This window comes from Phodopus roborovskii, unplaced genomic scaffold, assembly GCF_943737965.1.
Source record: "Phodopus roborovskii unplaced genomic scaffold, PHOROB, whole genome shotgun sequence".
In the NCBI taxonomy this organism is placed as follows: Eukaryota; Metazoa; Chordata; class Mammalia; order Rodentia; family Cricetidae; genus Phodopus; species Phodopus roborovskii.
The window spans coordinates 10,865,346-10,878,565 of record NW_026126578.1 but is presented as its reverse complement, the minus strand read 5'-3'; the positions used below and the strand labels follow the sequence as shown (position 1 = coordinate 10,878,565).

General features: G+C 42.9%; 1 protein-coding gene across 15 annotated transcripts in view; it reads left to right on the top strand.

Moving 5' to 3' along the window:
• Positions 1-13,220, top strand: part of Cacna1c (calcium voltage-gated channel subunit alpha1 C) — a 614,413-nt gene that overhangs the window by 441,037 nt on the left and 160,156 nt on the right. For all 15 annotated transcript variants that reach the window (XM_051203679.1, XM_051203665.1, XM_051203667.1 and 12 more), the window contains exon 6: positions 11,192-11,350. In XM_051203679.1, coding sequence (XP_051059636.1) covers positions 11,192-11,350 — 159 coding nt within the window. The remainder of the gene's footprint in view (positions 1-11,191; positions 11,351-13,220) is intronic.

The following is a 13,220-nucleotide window of genomic DNA, read 5'->3' as shown; positions in this document are numbered from 1 at the left end:
AAACTGAAACAGTCTTTTATGTGCCTGCTTACCTGCCATTTCCCAGTCTCCTACTGTATACACGGGTTATGATATCTTCAGACACTGCTTCCTGCCCCTCTGTCACTCTGAGTGCTCCCCTCAGAGCTCCAAGTGCACACATGTGTAGCCATCACATCTTAGTCTGTTTGTCCTTAAAGATTTGTTCATTGTTTTCTAACTTCTTTTTTGGTCTCTGTCCCACAGATTGGATAATTTACCATTCCGGTTCACTTGTGTTTGTTTGTTTGTTTGTTTTCCTTCTGCTGCTGTCTCTATCTCCACTGAGCTCATTCAGTGAATTTTTTATTTTAGCCTTCAGTTCAGTTGGTTTTTAAATATAGAGTTTTAATTTGGTTCCTTTTATTATAGCTTCCAAGTACCTGAGGCATGCTTCTGTTCCCTCTTTAAGACAATATACTTATTTCACTAGCTGTTTTCCTGTGTGTGTGCATATGTGTGTGTGTGTGTGTGTGTGTGTGTGTGTGTGTGTGTGTGTGTGTGCGCATGCATATAACAGCTCTTTAAAACTATTTGTCTGTTAAGTCTAACATCTCGGCAGTCTCATTTTGTATTGGATACACTTTCCCATTTCTTTGTGTATCCGGCGATTTTTTATGACCACTGAAATCATGTGTAATACACTACAGAGTCTCTGGAATCTACCATCTTCCTATGCTTTTTAATTCTTGGTGGAGATCAATTGAAAATCCAAGCCCCTCAGCCTTCCAATTCCATTTCCACTGAGCCATCTTCCCAACCTGAAAATATAGGGTTTTATTTTTATTGTATGACTTTTGTTGAGTTTGAAGGGGTCCCCTCCATGAAAATTATCAGTGGCCGTGTTTCTCTTAATGTGTTAGTTGTGCCAGAATGGACAGATGTTGAGCATTTTGTTTAAACTGCATAGGATGGAGAGATGATGAGCATTTAGTTTAAACCGCATAGGAGAATGAGCAGACAGCAACAAAAACATAGTTCTTGTTTTCAGGGCACCTCAGCCAGGAGAGAGGAAGTTGGGATTGCTTGGGTAGAAAAGTATTTGTTGGAGAAATAGGTATAAAGAAGTAAAGGGCCAGCTTAGTGACTCAATTTGGTAACACTGTAGTGAGTGATTTGCTGCCAACCCCATGAGGAAATTCATCATTTTCCCCCAAACCTATACTTTCTGTGCACTTTTTAAGAAAGGAGTAAGAACCTCTGATAAGTGTGACCAGACCATCTTGCCTGCCCCCCAATCCAACATTACCATAGATATTCACTGTAAAGATAGCCAGTCCCCAGAAATTTTATTCTTAAAGTAGCCAAGGTGTGGCCTAAGAGAACTTCCTAGAATCTATACAGGCATTCAGAGACTGGTTCTCTAGTTCTGGGCATGGAAAACACTGCGGGGAAAACAGTGGGGAGATCTTCCCACGTGATGTGGGAAGTGTAGGTTACTCTTGCTTTTGGAAATGTTAGGTGAGGTAATTTGGATCAACTGTCCCGATGAAGACAGCATTTGATAGCTTGGAAAATCTTCTAAATTGTGTAACACTAGGAAAAGATGTTTGACAGTAACAAACATGTAAAGTCTCTGGAGAAATACAACACCGTCAAAGCTGTCAAATTATTTTGAAAAGCAGTTTTTTTTGAAAATACAGTCGAACTCATTATACAAAATAGCTAGGTACAAAGAGAAACAAAATAAATAAATGAAAATGAGCAAAGACTGTAGACAATAGGAAGAGATGCACTATAGACTGATACTAGCCAGCTAGAGGATATGGAGTGTTGTTTACTACATTTAAAGACATCAAAGACAAGGTCAGTAGTTTCCCAGAGAACCAGAAGATGTGGGAAACAACCAGATGCAACTTTAGAAGCAAAAATACAAGAGCTAAAATTAAAAAAACCAGTCAATGTTGACACAGCTGAAAACGGTTATTGAGCTGTAGAGAGAACAAAAAAAAAAAAAAAAAAATTTAACAAGAAAAAGAAAATCCAGAGAAATGTAAGACTAAAGAATAAGTGGTTATTGAATTTTATTAAACATTTCTTCTATATTTACTCACAATTGTTATATGATTGATTGCATCCTAATTTGCCAAGCAGTGACTATCCTGACATAATGGGGAGGCACTGATAGAGAAGAGCATGGGATATCTACAGAGCTAGAACGGTCTCCTCTATCCTGGGTGGCCGTTGGCCTGTGATAAATCACTTTGTGTAATGCCTTCACTTTCTGAAGTCTTTAAAAGAGAATAAGAAATAGTAGGAACCGATGCCTCGGAAACCCTAGGAGTTGCCCAAGGCGATTTGCTTCTGCTCAGTGTTTGTCAAAAAGATGCAGCTTGCAAGCAGCAGCAGGAGGGAAGATGGCACTTTGTGACTTCTGGGGGATTAGACTTGTCATGGGAGATATGAGACCTCCCTGAAGACCAGAGGACATTGACCTTTATCTGACATGGCACAGAGTGGGTGGAGCTTATGTGCAATTTGTTTGTCATTTTTGCAGGGGTAATTGCTAAGGAGTATGCGTTTCCAAGTTTTGACTTTTAACTTCATCTCTGCCATTGAGCAGATACATAGACTTGGACCAAAGTTATTTATTACAACCAAACCTTGGTTCATTTCTATTTAGGAGAGCTGTTGGGGAATTCAGTGGGGTGATGTACGGATCACACCAACACTGTGCCTCGCATGTGCTGAATATTCAGGAAGCTAGCTAGCTTCAGACCACCTTGTCTCCATTCTTCCATAATCAATTTTCTTCTGATATTAGGATTTCTCTTACGTCCTTTTCTCTGAGCCTCTCTCTCTAACCCAGATTGCCAATGTAAAAATGTAAAAGCCCACTGAAGGTGACTACTTTAATGATCTTTTGTTTCTAAGTCATTAGGCAGCAGGGCACCCACCGTCTTTCCCAGGGACACAGCTGTCTCTTAGTGTTTAGCAAATCTGTGTTGGTACAGAAATATATTTGAATGGAAGAATTAAACTGAAAATAAATGAACATACACATCTGAAAACAAATGACAACATGTAAAAATCCTAAGATGTGGGACTCCAGGAAATTATACAGGCAAGAACTCCTCTCCCTGCAATAAGATTCTTCCAGAAAGAGAATATGCTAGCATCCTTAAGCTCAGTACAGCCATTACTCCTTAACCTAAGATCGAGCTTTTAGCCTCTCTTCCTAGCTTCAGACCTATTTTCTCTCAAAGGCCATTAGGCTTATGAGACTATTTAAAAGTGTCTATTGTCTCATTAGCTAAAGGAAATCATAGACTTCAATTATGTGAGATTCATCATGTCTCTAATTTCTAGTGAGTATAAACAGGTTCCTACATATCAGAAGCAAGCATGAGACACTGGTCACAATGCTCAGTGCTGGTGACTAGCACATCCCCAGTGCTGGGAGCTGATGTACTCTACACGGGGTTAGGTACATGTTTGGGATGAAGACCCAGAGATGACTGGTAAGTTAGGATCAAAGGCTGTTTATATCATCACTCCTTCAGAAGGAAGCCATCGACTCACAAAGCTTAACAGGCTTCCAAATAGAGAACCTCCTGCTGGCTTTATTGTGATAGTGCCACATAGAGGGTCTGACACTTTGCCCCCTATTCTAGCTCATCTTTGCTTCACCTTATTGGCTCTCCACCCCTCCACTCTACTGTCTGGCAGGTATGCCAGCTGAAGGCTCTGCTGTAGAAAGCTTCCCTTTCTTCCAGCTTCCGGTTGGGTTCAGTGGATGGAAAAGAAAGTGGGAACTCAGAAGGAGGGAAGAGGGTGTTGTTGAATCCCCCTGATACTGTCCTCCCAGACCCTTCCTTGAGGAGCATCACCCGGTAGTCTTTGGGAGCTTCAATTCCCCCCTTCAGGATGGGGGTGACTGCTGCCTCCCCAGGACATTACTATGCCTGTTGTCCTTTTACCCTTTGCCTGCATAGAAAAGGAAGCAGTGGCAATGACCCAGCTCTGAGTATGCTGCCCATTTCTTGCAGGAACCTATTACCCTGAGATCAAGCCTTTCTCAAAAGAAATTTCAGTGTTCACTATTGGTAAGTCCTATAGAAAAAGATTTTGTAGATGCCATCTAGGTGGAGAACTTCCTCAGGTTTCAAGTCTGGGCCATGAGATGATGGAAGCAATATTTAGGGACAAATCATGGGTGAGGCTGCAGAATGGGTCAGGACATAAAGGAATTAGAGAGAATGTCCTGTGTGCTAATCCAGGCTAGAGACAGGCCTAAACTGGGTGTTCGTGGCACATAACTTTAATCCAAGCATTCAGGAGGCAGAGACAGTCAGATCTCTGTGAGTTCAAGGTTAGCCTAGTCTACAGAGAGAGTTCCAGGACAGTCAGAGCTGTTACACATAGAAGCCCTGTATCAAAAACAACTGAGCAAACAAACAAAAGACACAAATAAACAAAAAGAAGAAGGCAGGCCCAAGTGACTGCACATTGTCATATTTATTGGAACTGGTTTTAAGAAGATGAACTTGTTTAGGTATGTGAATGATGGGATGGGAGGGCATGGATGGAGGAGCATGATTTAAAGTTAGAAGAGAAGGCAAAGAAAATGTTGGTGTAGATTTTGACTTTGGTCACTGAACTATTTTTTAGAATATGTTTATTAATTCTTTCAGAATTCCATACAATGTATGGAATTCCATACAACAATTCCTATCCAATTTTGGTCTCCTTCCTTCATTTACTTCTTCCTTCCTTTACTCCTCCCTCCCTTCCTTTCTGCCTTCCTCCCTTCCTCCCTCCCTCCCTCCCTCCCTCCCAACTATGACCAGTTTGTATTGACCAAACACTCTTTACTATGGGGCCTTCCCTGGATTGTGATCAATCTGTCAAGGGTCATACCCTTAAAGAAAACTCTCTAGTAGTTATTAAATACCAATAGGTCCTGGTCTAGGGGTGGAACTTCATGCTTACCTCCCCTCTCCAGGGTGATACTTTGTCTGACTTAAACTTGGGCAAGTCTTGTGCATACTGTCATAGCTGCCATGAGTTCATATGTGCAACTGCACTGTTGTATCCAGAAAACGGTTTGCTTATACTCATCTACTACATTTGCTTCTTATAACTTCATTCCACCTCTTCTATGGAGATCCCTGAGACTTGGAGGGGTATAGCATGAATATCACATTTAAGGCTACAGGTTCTCGTCTCTTAATCTCTGCATATTGAATAGCCGTAGATATCTGTGTTCATTACCATCTACTGCAAGAAATAAATTCTCTGATGAGGATTGAGAGGCCCACCAATCTTCATGTATAGGAGCAAGTCATTAAGACATGTTTATTTAAATATGTTCATTTGTCAGAGTAATAGTGTACATTCTTCCAGGAGCCTATAACTGTCTTGCCACAGATTTTTTTTTTTCCTGAATAATGGTGCCATGTATGGATTCCATCTTGTGAATCAGTCCTTAAATCCAATCAGAAAGTGATTGATGACCCACGTTTATGCCATGTTACACCAATGGGCATATTATGCCAGGGCAGTCATTGTTGTAGCTCATAGGGTTTGCAATTGGGTAAGATTGATGATTCATTTTTTCCTCTGGTAGTATACATGGCACTTCCAGCACTATGAAGGCTAGCTAGTAGGGATGGGGCTTCCAGGTCAACACCTACTTGAGTCTCCATGTTCTATGACTCGAGTTTATAGTGTATCTTCAGCAATAGGGTCTTACCATCAAATTCTGGGGGGGGCAATTAAGAACAATGACAATAACCTGTAATGTTCTGAGGTCTATAGAACTCCATTGGAAAATAATTTAAAAAGATAAAACTCATTCCTGGTACTGGGGTTTGTATTTGTTAGCATATGGTGTCTAGTTGGGGTATTGTCCCCCTGTCAAAGGTTAATAACATTTAAACTTTTGTATGCATATGTTTTAGGAAGCTTCTACAGAAATAGGTAAGTCTTTGGCTATAGTTTTTTTGATAATTTTTTTAATTTGATAATTTCGTATGTGAGCGGCCGTATCACTTCCCTATGCTATAATTTGTGGGCCTATAGTTAGCTGGCTTTGCAAATACCTGGTCACATAACTGTCTCCCCATCTAGCTGGAGCCTGCATCTTTGTGCTTCTGACAGAGTCTACACTCAAAAGGGTCCTGGAAGGAGGGAGTAAGGGAGAAGAATTGATTATCCAGGTAAAAAAAGAACTACAATTGTAGAAACAGGACAAGAAGCTATTTTAAAAGAAAATATAATCATGGATAAATAAGGAAAGAATTATGGAGGCATCGGCCTAGACTGGCTGCTGGAGATGATGAGCAGCCTGAGGATGCTCTCTATGCAAGAGTGAGAATGGTAGAGGTCACTGTCAAAAAAAAAAAAAGCTAATCTCATGCCTTTCATACTGTAGTATTGGATGCAGTCTTTGGTCTCTCCCATAACTGCTGAATGACTCTTACTGCTGCTAGAAGTAGTGGCTCCAGCGCCCATCACTTATGCTCCTGGAGTGAAGGGTACAGGAATATGTCGTCCTCTGCAGTGCCCTTATGTTTAAAACTAAGTAAACAAACAAACAAAAGAAATATAATAAATCTGTAGTGTAGTCAGGCTGTCAGGGTTTCTCAGTATCAAGCATTGCTATTTCATGTTTTACTAATTACAAATCACCTGAAGGGGTGATACTACTAGAATCAACTCAAACCTACCACAGTATGTGAACTGCTTCAGAGCTCTCAGGAAGGCTTTGGATGCAGTTGCCATGGCTCCTGGCTGACCAGGTGCTCTGGGGCCTTGCCTTGCATTGTGGTGGCTGGATCAGCAAGAAGCATTAGTATTTGTTGGAACTAGATTAGAAATGCAAACTCATGTCCCGCCCCAGACAAACTGAATCAGTACTGTCTTCTGCTCCCTGTACCACCATCCTCTACCTGTGCCCTGTAACAGGTTGGTTCCTCTCTGTACCTCTTTCAGCTATGGTTTGTAGCATCTAGTTCTCAGAGGTGTGACCAGGAGGAAACAGAATAATTTAAGTAGAATAGTGCCTGCTGCACCTCAGCTCAGGTGTTCTCAGGACATGATTTATGAGGTTACAGGGCTTTGACGGGCCAGTGGAATCTTTCACCCAGTCTTTGCAATCCCCCCAAGCCCTTTCACAAGAGCTCAGTCAGTCAGTCTGTGAGTTGCCTGAGTATAGTGATACACTACCCCATGCCACCTGCATGTCCAAGAACATACCTTTTCTGTTTTTTCCTGGATGTTTCCTAGTTAGTCCTCCTTCCCTCCTGCAGTCATACCAAAATAATTATCCCCACTGTCCTCAAAACAGCAACTCAAGTCACGGGAAGATCGCTGATATCAACAAGCCCCATCGCCTGTGTCCTTGTCCCATCCCATGCATCTTATCTCCTGATGTAACTTTCAGTTTTCTGAGCGATTGCTGTGCTTGCCAGTGTACTTGCAGACCCCGTAGTTGCTGTGCCTTTGCACAGTGTCTGAAGACACCCTGTGCATAGTGTTATTTCACTCTAGGAGATCTGCTACATGCCTGAATACAAGGAAGAGAAAACAAGATGAGACTCAAGGAGGGGGCAGGCAGGGAGCAGCATTCACTGACATAGGGCAGATGGCATGAAGCCAGATACCTCCAGATGGCTGGGCATGCTGCTGGAGTATTAGGAGAAACTAGGAACCATAGGAGCCAAAACAGCAAGGGAGGAGGTGAACTTGCCTCCGTAAATGACAGGGTTCAATGATGCACCTTCAAAAGTGACAAGCTTCAGTGTGTCCTTTGATACAAACGGTCTAACTGCTGAATGATGCCAGGGAAGACACGAGAGTTGGAAGGCTGGTTAACTAGACATCTGAGAGGATAGTGGGAGAAAGTCATGGACTGAAGTCCCCAGAAGTACATGAAACGCTAACTGATGGGATCTCTGTGAGGTTGAGAAAGTGAGCAATTGCACCTCCCCCCAACTATGCCTTCTAATTTCTCTTTCATAAGCTTTTTCTGTTTTCTCTGTAATTACCATGTATTATTTATATAGTGAAATAATTTATGAATATTTATTAATGGTTGAAAATCAAGCTAGTGGGTTTTGCAATCTGGCTGGTGAGATAGTCTGGATAATGCACCTCTTGGGCAGGTGCTCAAGTCCACCAAAGAGGTAGGGGGCACACGGAACAGAGCTTAGAACTCATCGGCACTGTTGACGGATGAGTGAAGCGTGTGGACTGCTATGACTTCCAGTTGGTATCTTCCGAGTGGTGCCTCATGGTTCCTGAAGTACCCTGTGCATCCTACACCAACTGGACAACTGACTACTACTGTAGAACCTGGCCCTGGGGTGCAGCCATTCAGAGGACATCCTTCTCATGCTGTCAGTAAATACTTCTCAGTGCCCAGGGGATGCTCTTCACAGGCAGGCCTTGGTGATGAAAAGAGCAGGCACAGTCCATCTTTACAAAATGCCACCTAACTGGAAAGACAGTCATAAATGTTTTTAAATCCCTTTAACACATAAATCATTCAAAACATACAATTCAATTGGAATGTTACAAAGGAAGAGGGCATATATCAGAGGAAATGGCTCTGATTAGGGGTTTGGAGGACTCTTGGGGAGGGAGCTGCTTGGGCTGAGAGCTGGAGAACTGATAAAGCATTCTGAGGGGAAGGGATCATCCTATGGCTTTTCTATAGGGCGGCAGCTCAGCTGTACCATATTTAATGATGCTATGTCTAAGAAATGTACAGCAGATGATTCTGTCATCGAGTAAATGTCCTTGACAAACCTTCTTAGCACAGGTTATTTGCTGGAGGTGGCTTCTTAATACAGAGATGGAGCAAGTACAAAATGCTGTAGTTATTACTGTCGTCACTATACTGTTTATCACAAGCATTTCAAAAATAATTAAACACATTATTTCATTTATTTGTGAGTATGTGTGTGTGCGCGCGCGTGCGCGTGCTTGTGCGTATACTATGTGAGTGTCAGTTCCCTCCTTCCACCATGTGACTCCCAGGGATCAAACTCTTGGCAGTACAGTAAATACATTTAGAAGACACACAGCCATCTACTGTCATCTTTAAATATTATACACTGTTCATAACTGCATGTGTCATATTTTGATTGTCTCGGGCAGTGTTAAGACAGTCGTGTCAGTAAGCAATAGGCACTTTTAACTCCATTTTAATCCTTGGGTACCACATGCTCTGTGGCACATGGCTGAGACATCTTTGGATCTCAGAGAAATGCTGTTTGACTGAAATCCAGAAGGGGGATGGGCAGGGCAGGACTGTATGAAGAAGGGGATGGACTGGGCCCTACAGTGCCTTGCAGAGCTCTAGGAAATCCTGGTCTTCCTTCTAACAGGCACTAAAGGTTCCAGAGTGGCCTTTTGTGTGGCCTGCCTGGCTTCCACCCAGATCACAACTCCCTTTTTGTCTGTCACCTGTCTGTTTCTTGGCACTTGGGGCTGGTGTTAGAGGCCTGATACCCTCCCTGGTGGCCTGGCAACCAAAATGGGGTTCGTAGCTTCTGTGAGGAACACCTAGAAGTCTCCTCTGCACCTATCAGCCTCTCCTGGAAGTTGCCTTGCAACTCAACTTCCCTCTTGGTTTGGCAGACTTTAATGCTAATGTGTGTACAACTTGCTAATTAATGGGATCATTTGGATCTGAAAACATCTTGCTCTAATGGGAGCCTGCAAAGTGCTCACATTAATTCACAGGTAAAATCATTCTAGCTTTCCTTTTTTATTTTTTTCCTTTTCCTCAGCTTGGCTTAATAGCTGGGGGGAGTTCTTCTAATTAGTCTTGTGGAAACAACTGGCCACAGCTCAGAGCTTTAGTGACTGTTTCAGGGTTGAGAAATGTGGCCCATTGTGGTTATCCAGAGTTATATGGCTGCAGGTAAGTGCAGAAAAATAGAACAGAAAGACCTTGGTGTCTGAGAGGATAGGGAAAAGGTGACACATCCTGTGAAGATGCTATGAACATGCCAGCCTTGTGTGGGACTTGCAGGGGCTCTGCTCTCCTGAGGGTACCAGAGGAATCCTCAGGGTGATGTTCTGTGCAGCTGTCTTCACTATACTCTCCTGGAATGTGGATACCTAGTGTAGCTTGCTGCTCATGGAAGCTCACAGGAACTGCCATAGGCTTCAGAGTAACCTGTTGTTATCACCTCATCATCCTGCCACAGCCCCTTTCTGGTAGCATTCCTGGTGAGCATCCTTGGTGCAGTCACTCGATACTCATCCCTCTCCCCTAGAACAGCAGAACAAGCCAACTCTGGGGTACCCTGATAAGACGAGTGTTCTCCACAGGGCTATCCATCCATTCGCTCCTATTCTCCTGGTGGTATCTGGGTACTTTTAGTTTTTTTCTTGGTGATAAGTACAAGGCCAAGCTTGCTGTTTCAACTCCTTTTATGAATGTGGCTCGGGGACACTCTCTATATTTGTGCCAGTGTCGTCATCTAATCTGCAGAACTTTCTTCGTCCCCCAAACAGAAATTCTATGCTATTAATTAAGAAGTCTTTTCCCATGGAGCTTTGGAGAGTGACATTCAGATGATGTGGCCCCTGGTAGATCTGTGTGCTACGCAGTGGTCCCCTCATTTACTACTAAAAATGTACCTTTAGAAATACACAGCTGGCCCTGATATGGTTCTCAGATGTATCCTGCTGGTAGTTTCTCCTCTGGAAATCACACCCTCCTGGATTCCTTCCCATCAGGGTGATGTGTGTTTTAGAGCAGGTGGACTGATGCTAGGTTCTAGTAATCCACCACAGCAAAGTCTGGCAGATGACTTAAGTCCATGTGGTTGTGGGTAGTCAGAGTGAGTTCTCACTGCACTGAGCTCCAGGAGGAAACACGCTGTCTGAGATGGGCTATTTAAAATCTTGATGGTTACAGATGAAAACAACATGTTCTCCCCCCACAGAAGTGTAGCATCTGCTGATCCTGTCATTTGAATGTGCCTCCAGGACAGATTTAGAGTCAAATCAACCTGAGTTTAGGTTCTTGCTCTTTCATTCCTTGGCTGTGACCTTGAGCCTGTTTCCTCATAAAACGTGGGACTCGTGGCTCTCACTCAGGTTGTTAAGAAGATCACAGGAGGTCTTGTTAGCATATGTCTAAGGTCAGCCTTGGCTCAAAAGAGGAGGCAGAGGTTCTGTTGCTGCTACTTTTGGTGATTTTGTTGCACAGGTCTCCAGGTGGTCCTGAACTCCATCATCAAGGCCATGGTGCCTCTGCTGCACATTGCCCTACTTGTGCTGTTCGTCATCATCATCTATGCCATTATCGGCCTGGAGCTCTTCATGGGGAAGATGCACAAGACTTGCTACAACCAGGAGGGCATAATAGGTAAGAGGTGGGGCTCTGGGCGGCAGGTGTCCAGGATTGCTGCAGCCACCCATGCAGCGGAACTGGATGAGGCATTCAGTTCCCCATACTTCAGACCACAATGAAAAGCCAGGTCGGCATATTCCCCCTCTCATCTCCAGCTTCTGCTTCCACTACTGCAGGTGTCTGTTCAAACAGCAGGTGTGCGCTTTGTCCAGCACTGCTACACACCCTGTAAAGGATCTACACAATTGGAGAAGCAATTAAAGATTAAGCACCCATCTTTCATCAGTTTCTCGCTCCTGAAGCAGGTTCTGAGTATGTGAGCTGCCACTGCGAACTGATGAGCATGTGTATCCAGCCAGTGTGGTTCAGCATCAGAGCCCTTCTGGGAGCCTGTACCACCAACCCCCATCCCCACCCATCTTTCTACCCTCTTAGAACTGGCCCTGGTTCCTTTGCAGCTACCATTTTCTTCTGCATTCAAAGACAGACCCCCCCCAGGGACCCTCCCTATCTTGGAGTGGATGAAAATGCTGCCATTGACCATTCCCTTGCTGACATTGAAATCTGTGTTCCTCAAGGAAGAGGTTCAGCTCCATGTCACAACCATAAATCCTACCTTTCTGAGCCTCCCTTCTTTGTATTCCTTCCATAAATCAATGATTTTAACAAGCAGTACTGGCTCATTAAGCACTTTAAATGGCACCAGGGTTTTGGCTTACAGGATAAGCTATAGACTGCTCTATTTTAAGTGCTCTCTTAAATGACAGAATAAAACAGGATGCTGTAGAGGTGGCTCAGAGGTAAAGAGCACTGAGTCTTTCAGAAGAGTCAGGTTCAATTCCCAGCACTCACATGGTGGCTCACAACCTTCTGTAACTCCAGTTCCTGGGATCATACACCCTCTTCTGCTTCTGAGGGCACAAGACACACAGATGGGACACAGACATACATTGGAGCAAAACATTCAAATACATAAAATGAAGGAAAAGAATGCATTAATCCTCTTTCTTAAAAAAAAACTCATAAGGCTTTAAACAGACATATACAGTAGTCTAAAATATATACATATATTTCTGTATATAACACACAGCATTGGATTCCGAAGCTGTTGGCTGTTAACATTATTTTATTTGGGCATTATTTAGGAAAAGGTGGAGCACATATCTGGATCATGTGCTCTAATAATACTGGAGGCTTCCTTCCACTCTACCCTCTTATTCCCATCCAGTGTGAGCTCTACAATAGGGCTGTGGGTGATGGTGCCAATCTGTATGCTAGTGAGGTAAAAAAGCTCATACCCCGAAGCTGATGCTATTACCTGGTATGCAGGGGGTTTTGTGACTAGGTAGACTAACTGAGGTATCTTCAAGATTACTCGATCGTCACAAGGTCACAGCAAGACAAACAACACATATAAATCTATACTTATATAATCATATTTTTACTTTTAAAAGATTCTGTGTAAGATAAATTATTCATTCTCAAGAGAATTTCCACATTATTTGAGTTGTAATTGTGTGAAATTGGTGACAATTTAAAATATGTTAGCTGATACAGAATTTTTAATTGGAAGAGCAAGTTCCTGCATTCAGCTAAAATTCTGAGACATTTAACCTTACTTAAAGAATACCAGCCAACATCATGATCACTAGCTCCTTTTTATTCAAATCCTTCCTCTTTCTCTGTTTATGTATAGCTAACCCTAAGCCAGTAAGTTACCTAATTGATCTGTAGCTAACTCTGAACCAGTAACTTACCTAATTTATCTGTAGCTAACTCCAAACTAGTAAACTTACCTAATTGATATGTAGCTAACCCTGATCCAGCCTGGTTGGTCCTTAAGGGCAAACTACTGCTTGAGTAAATGTATACAGTTATACTACAT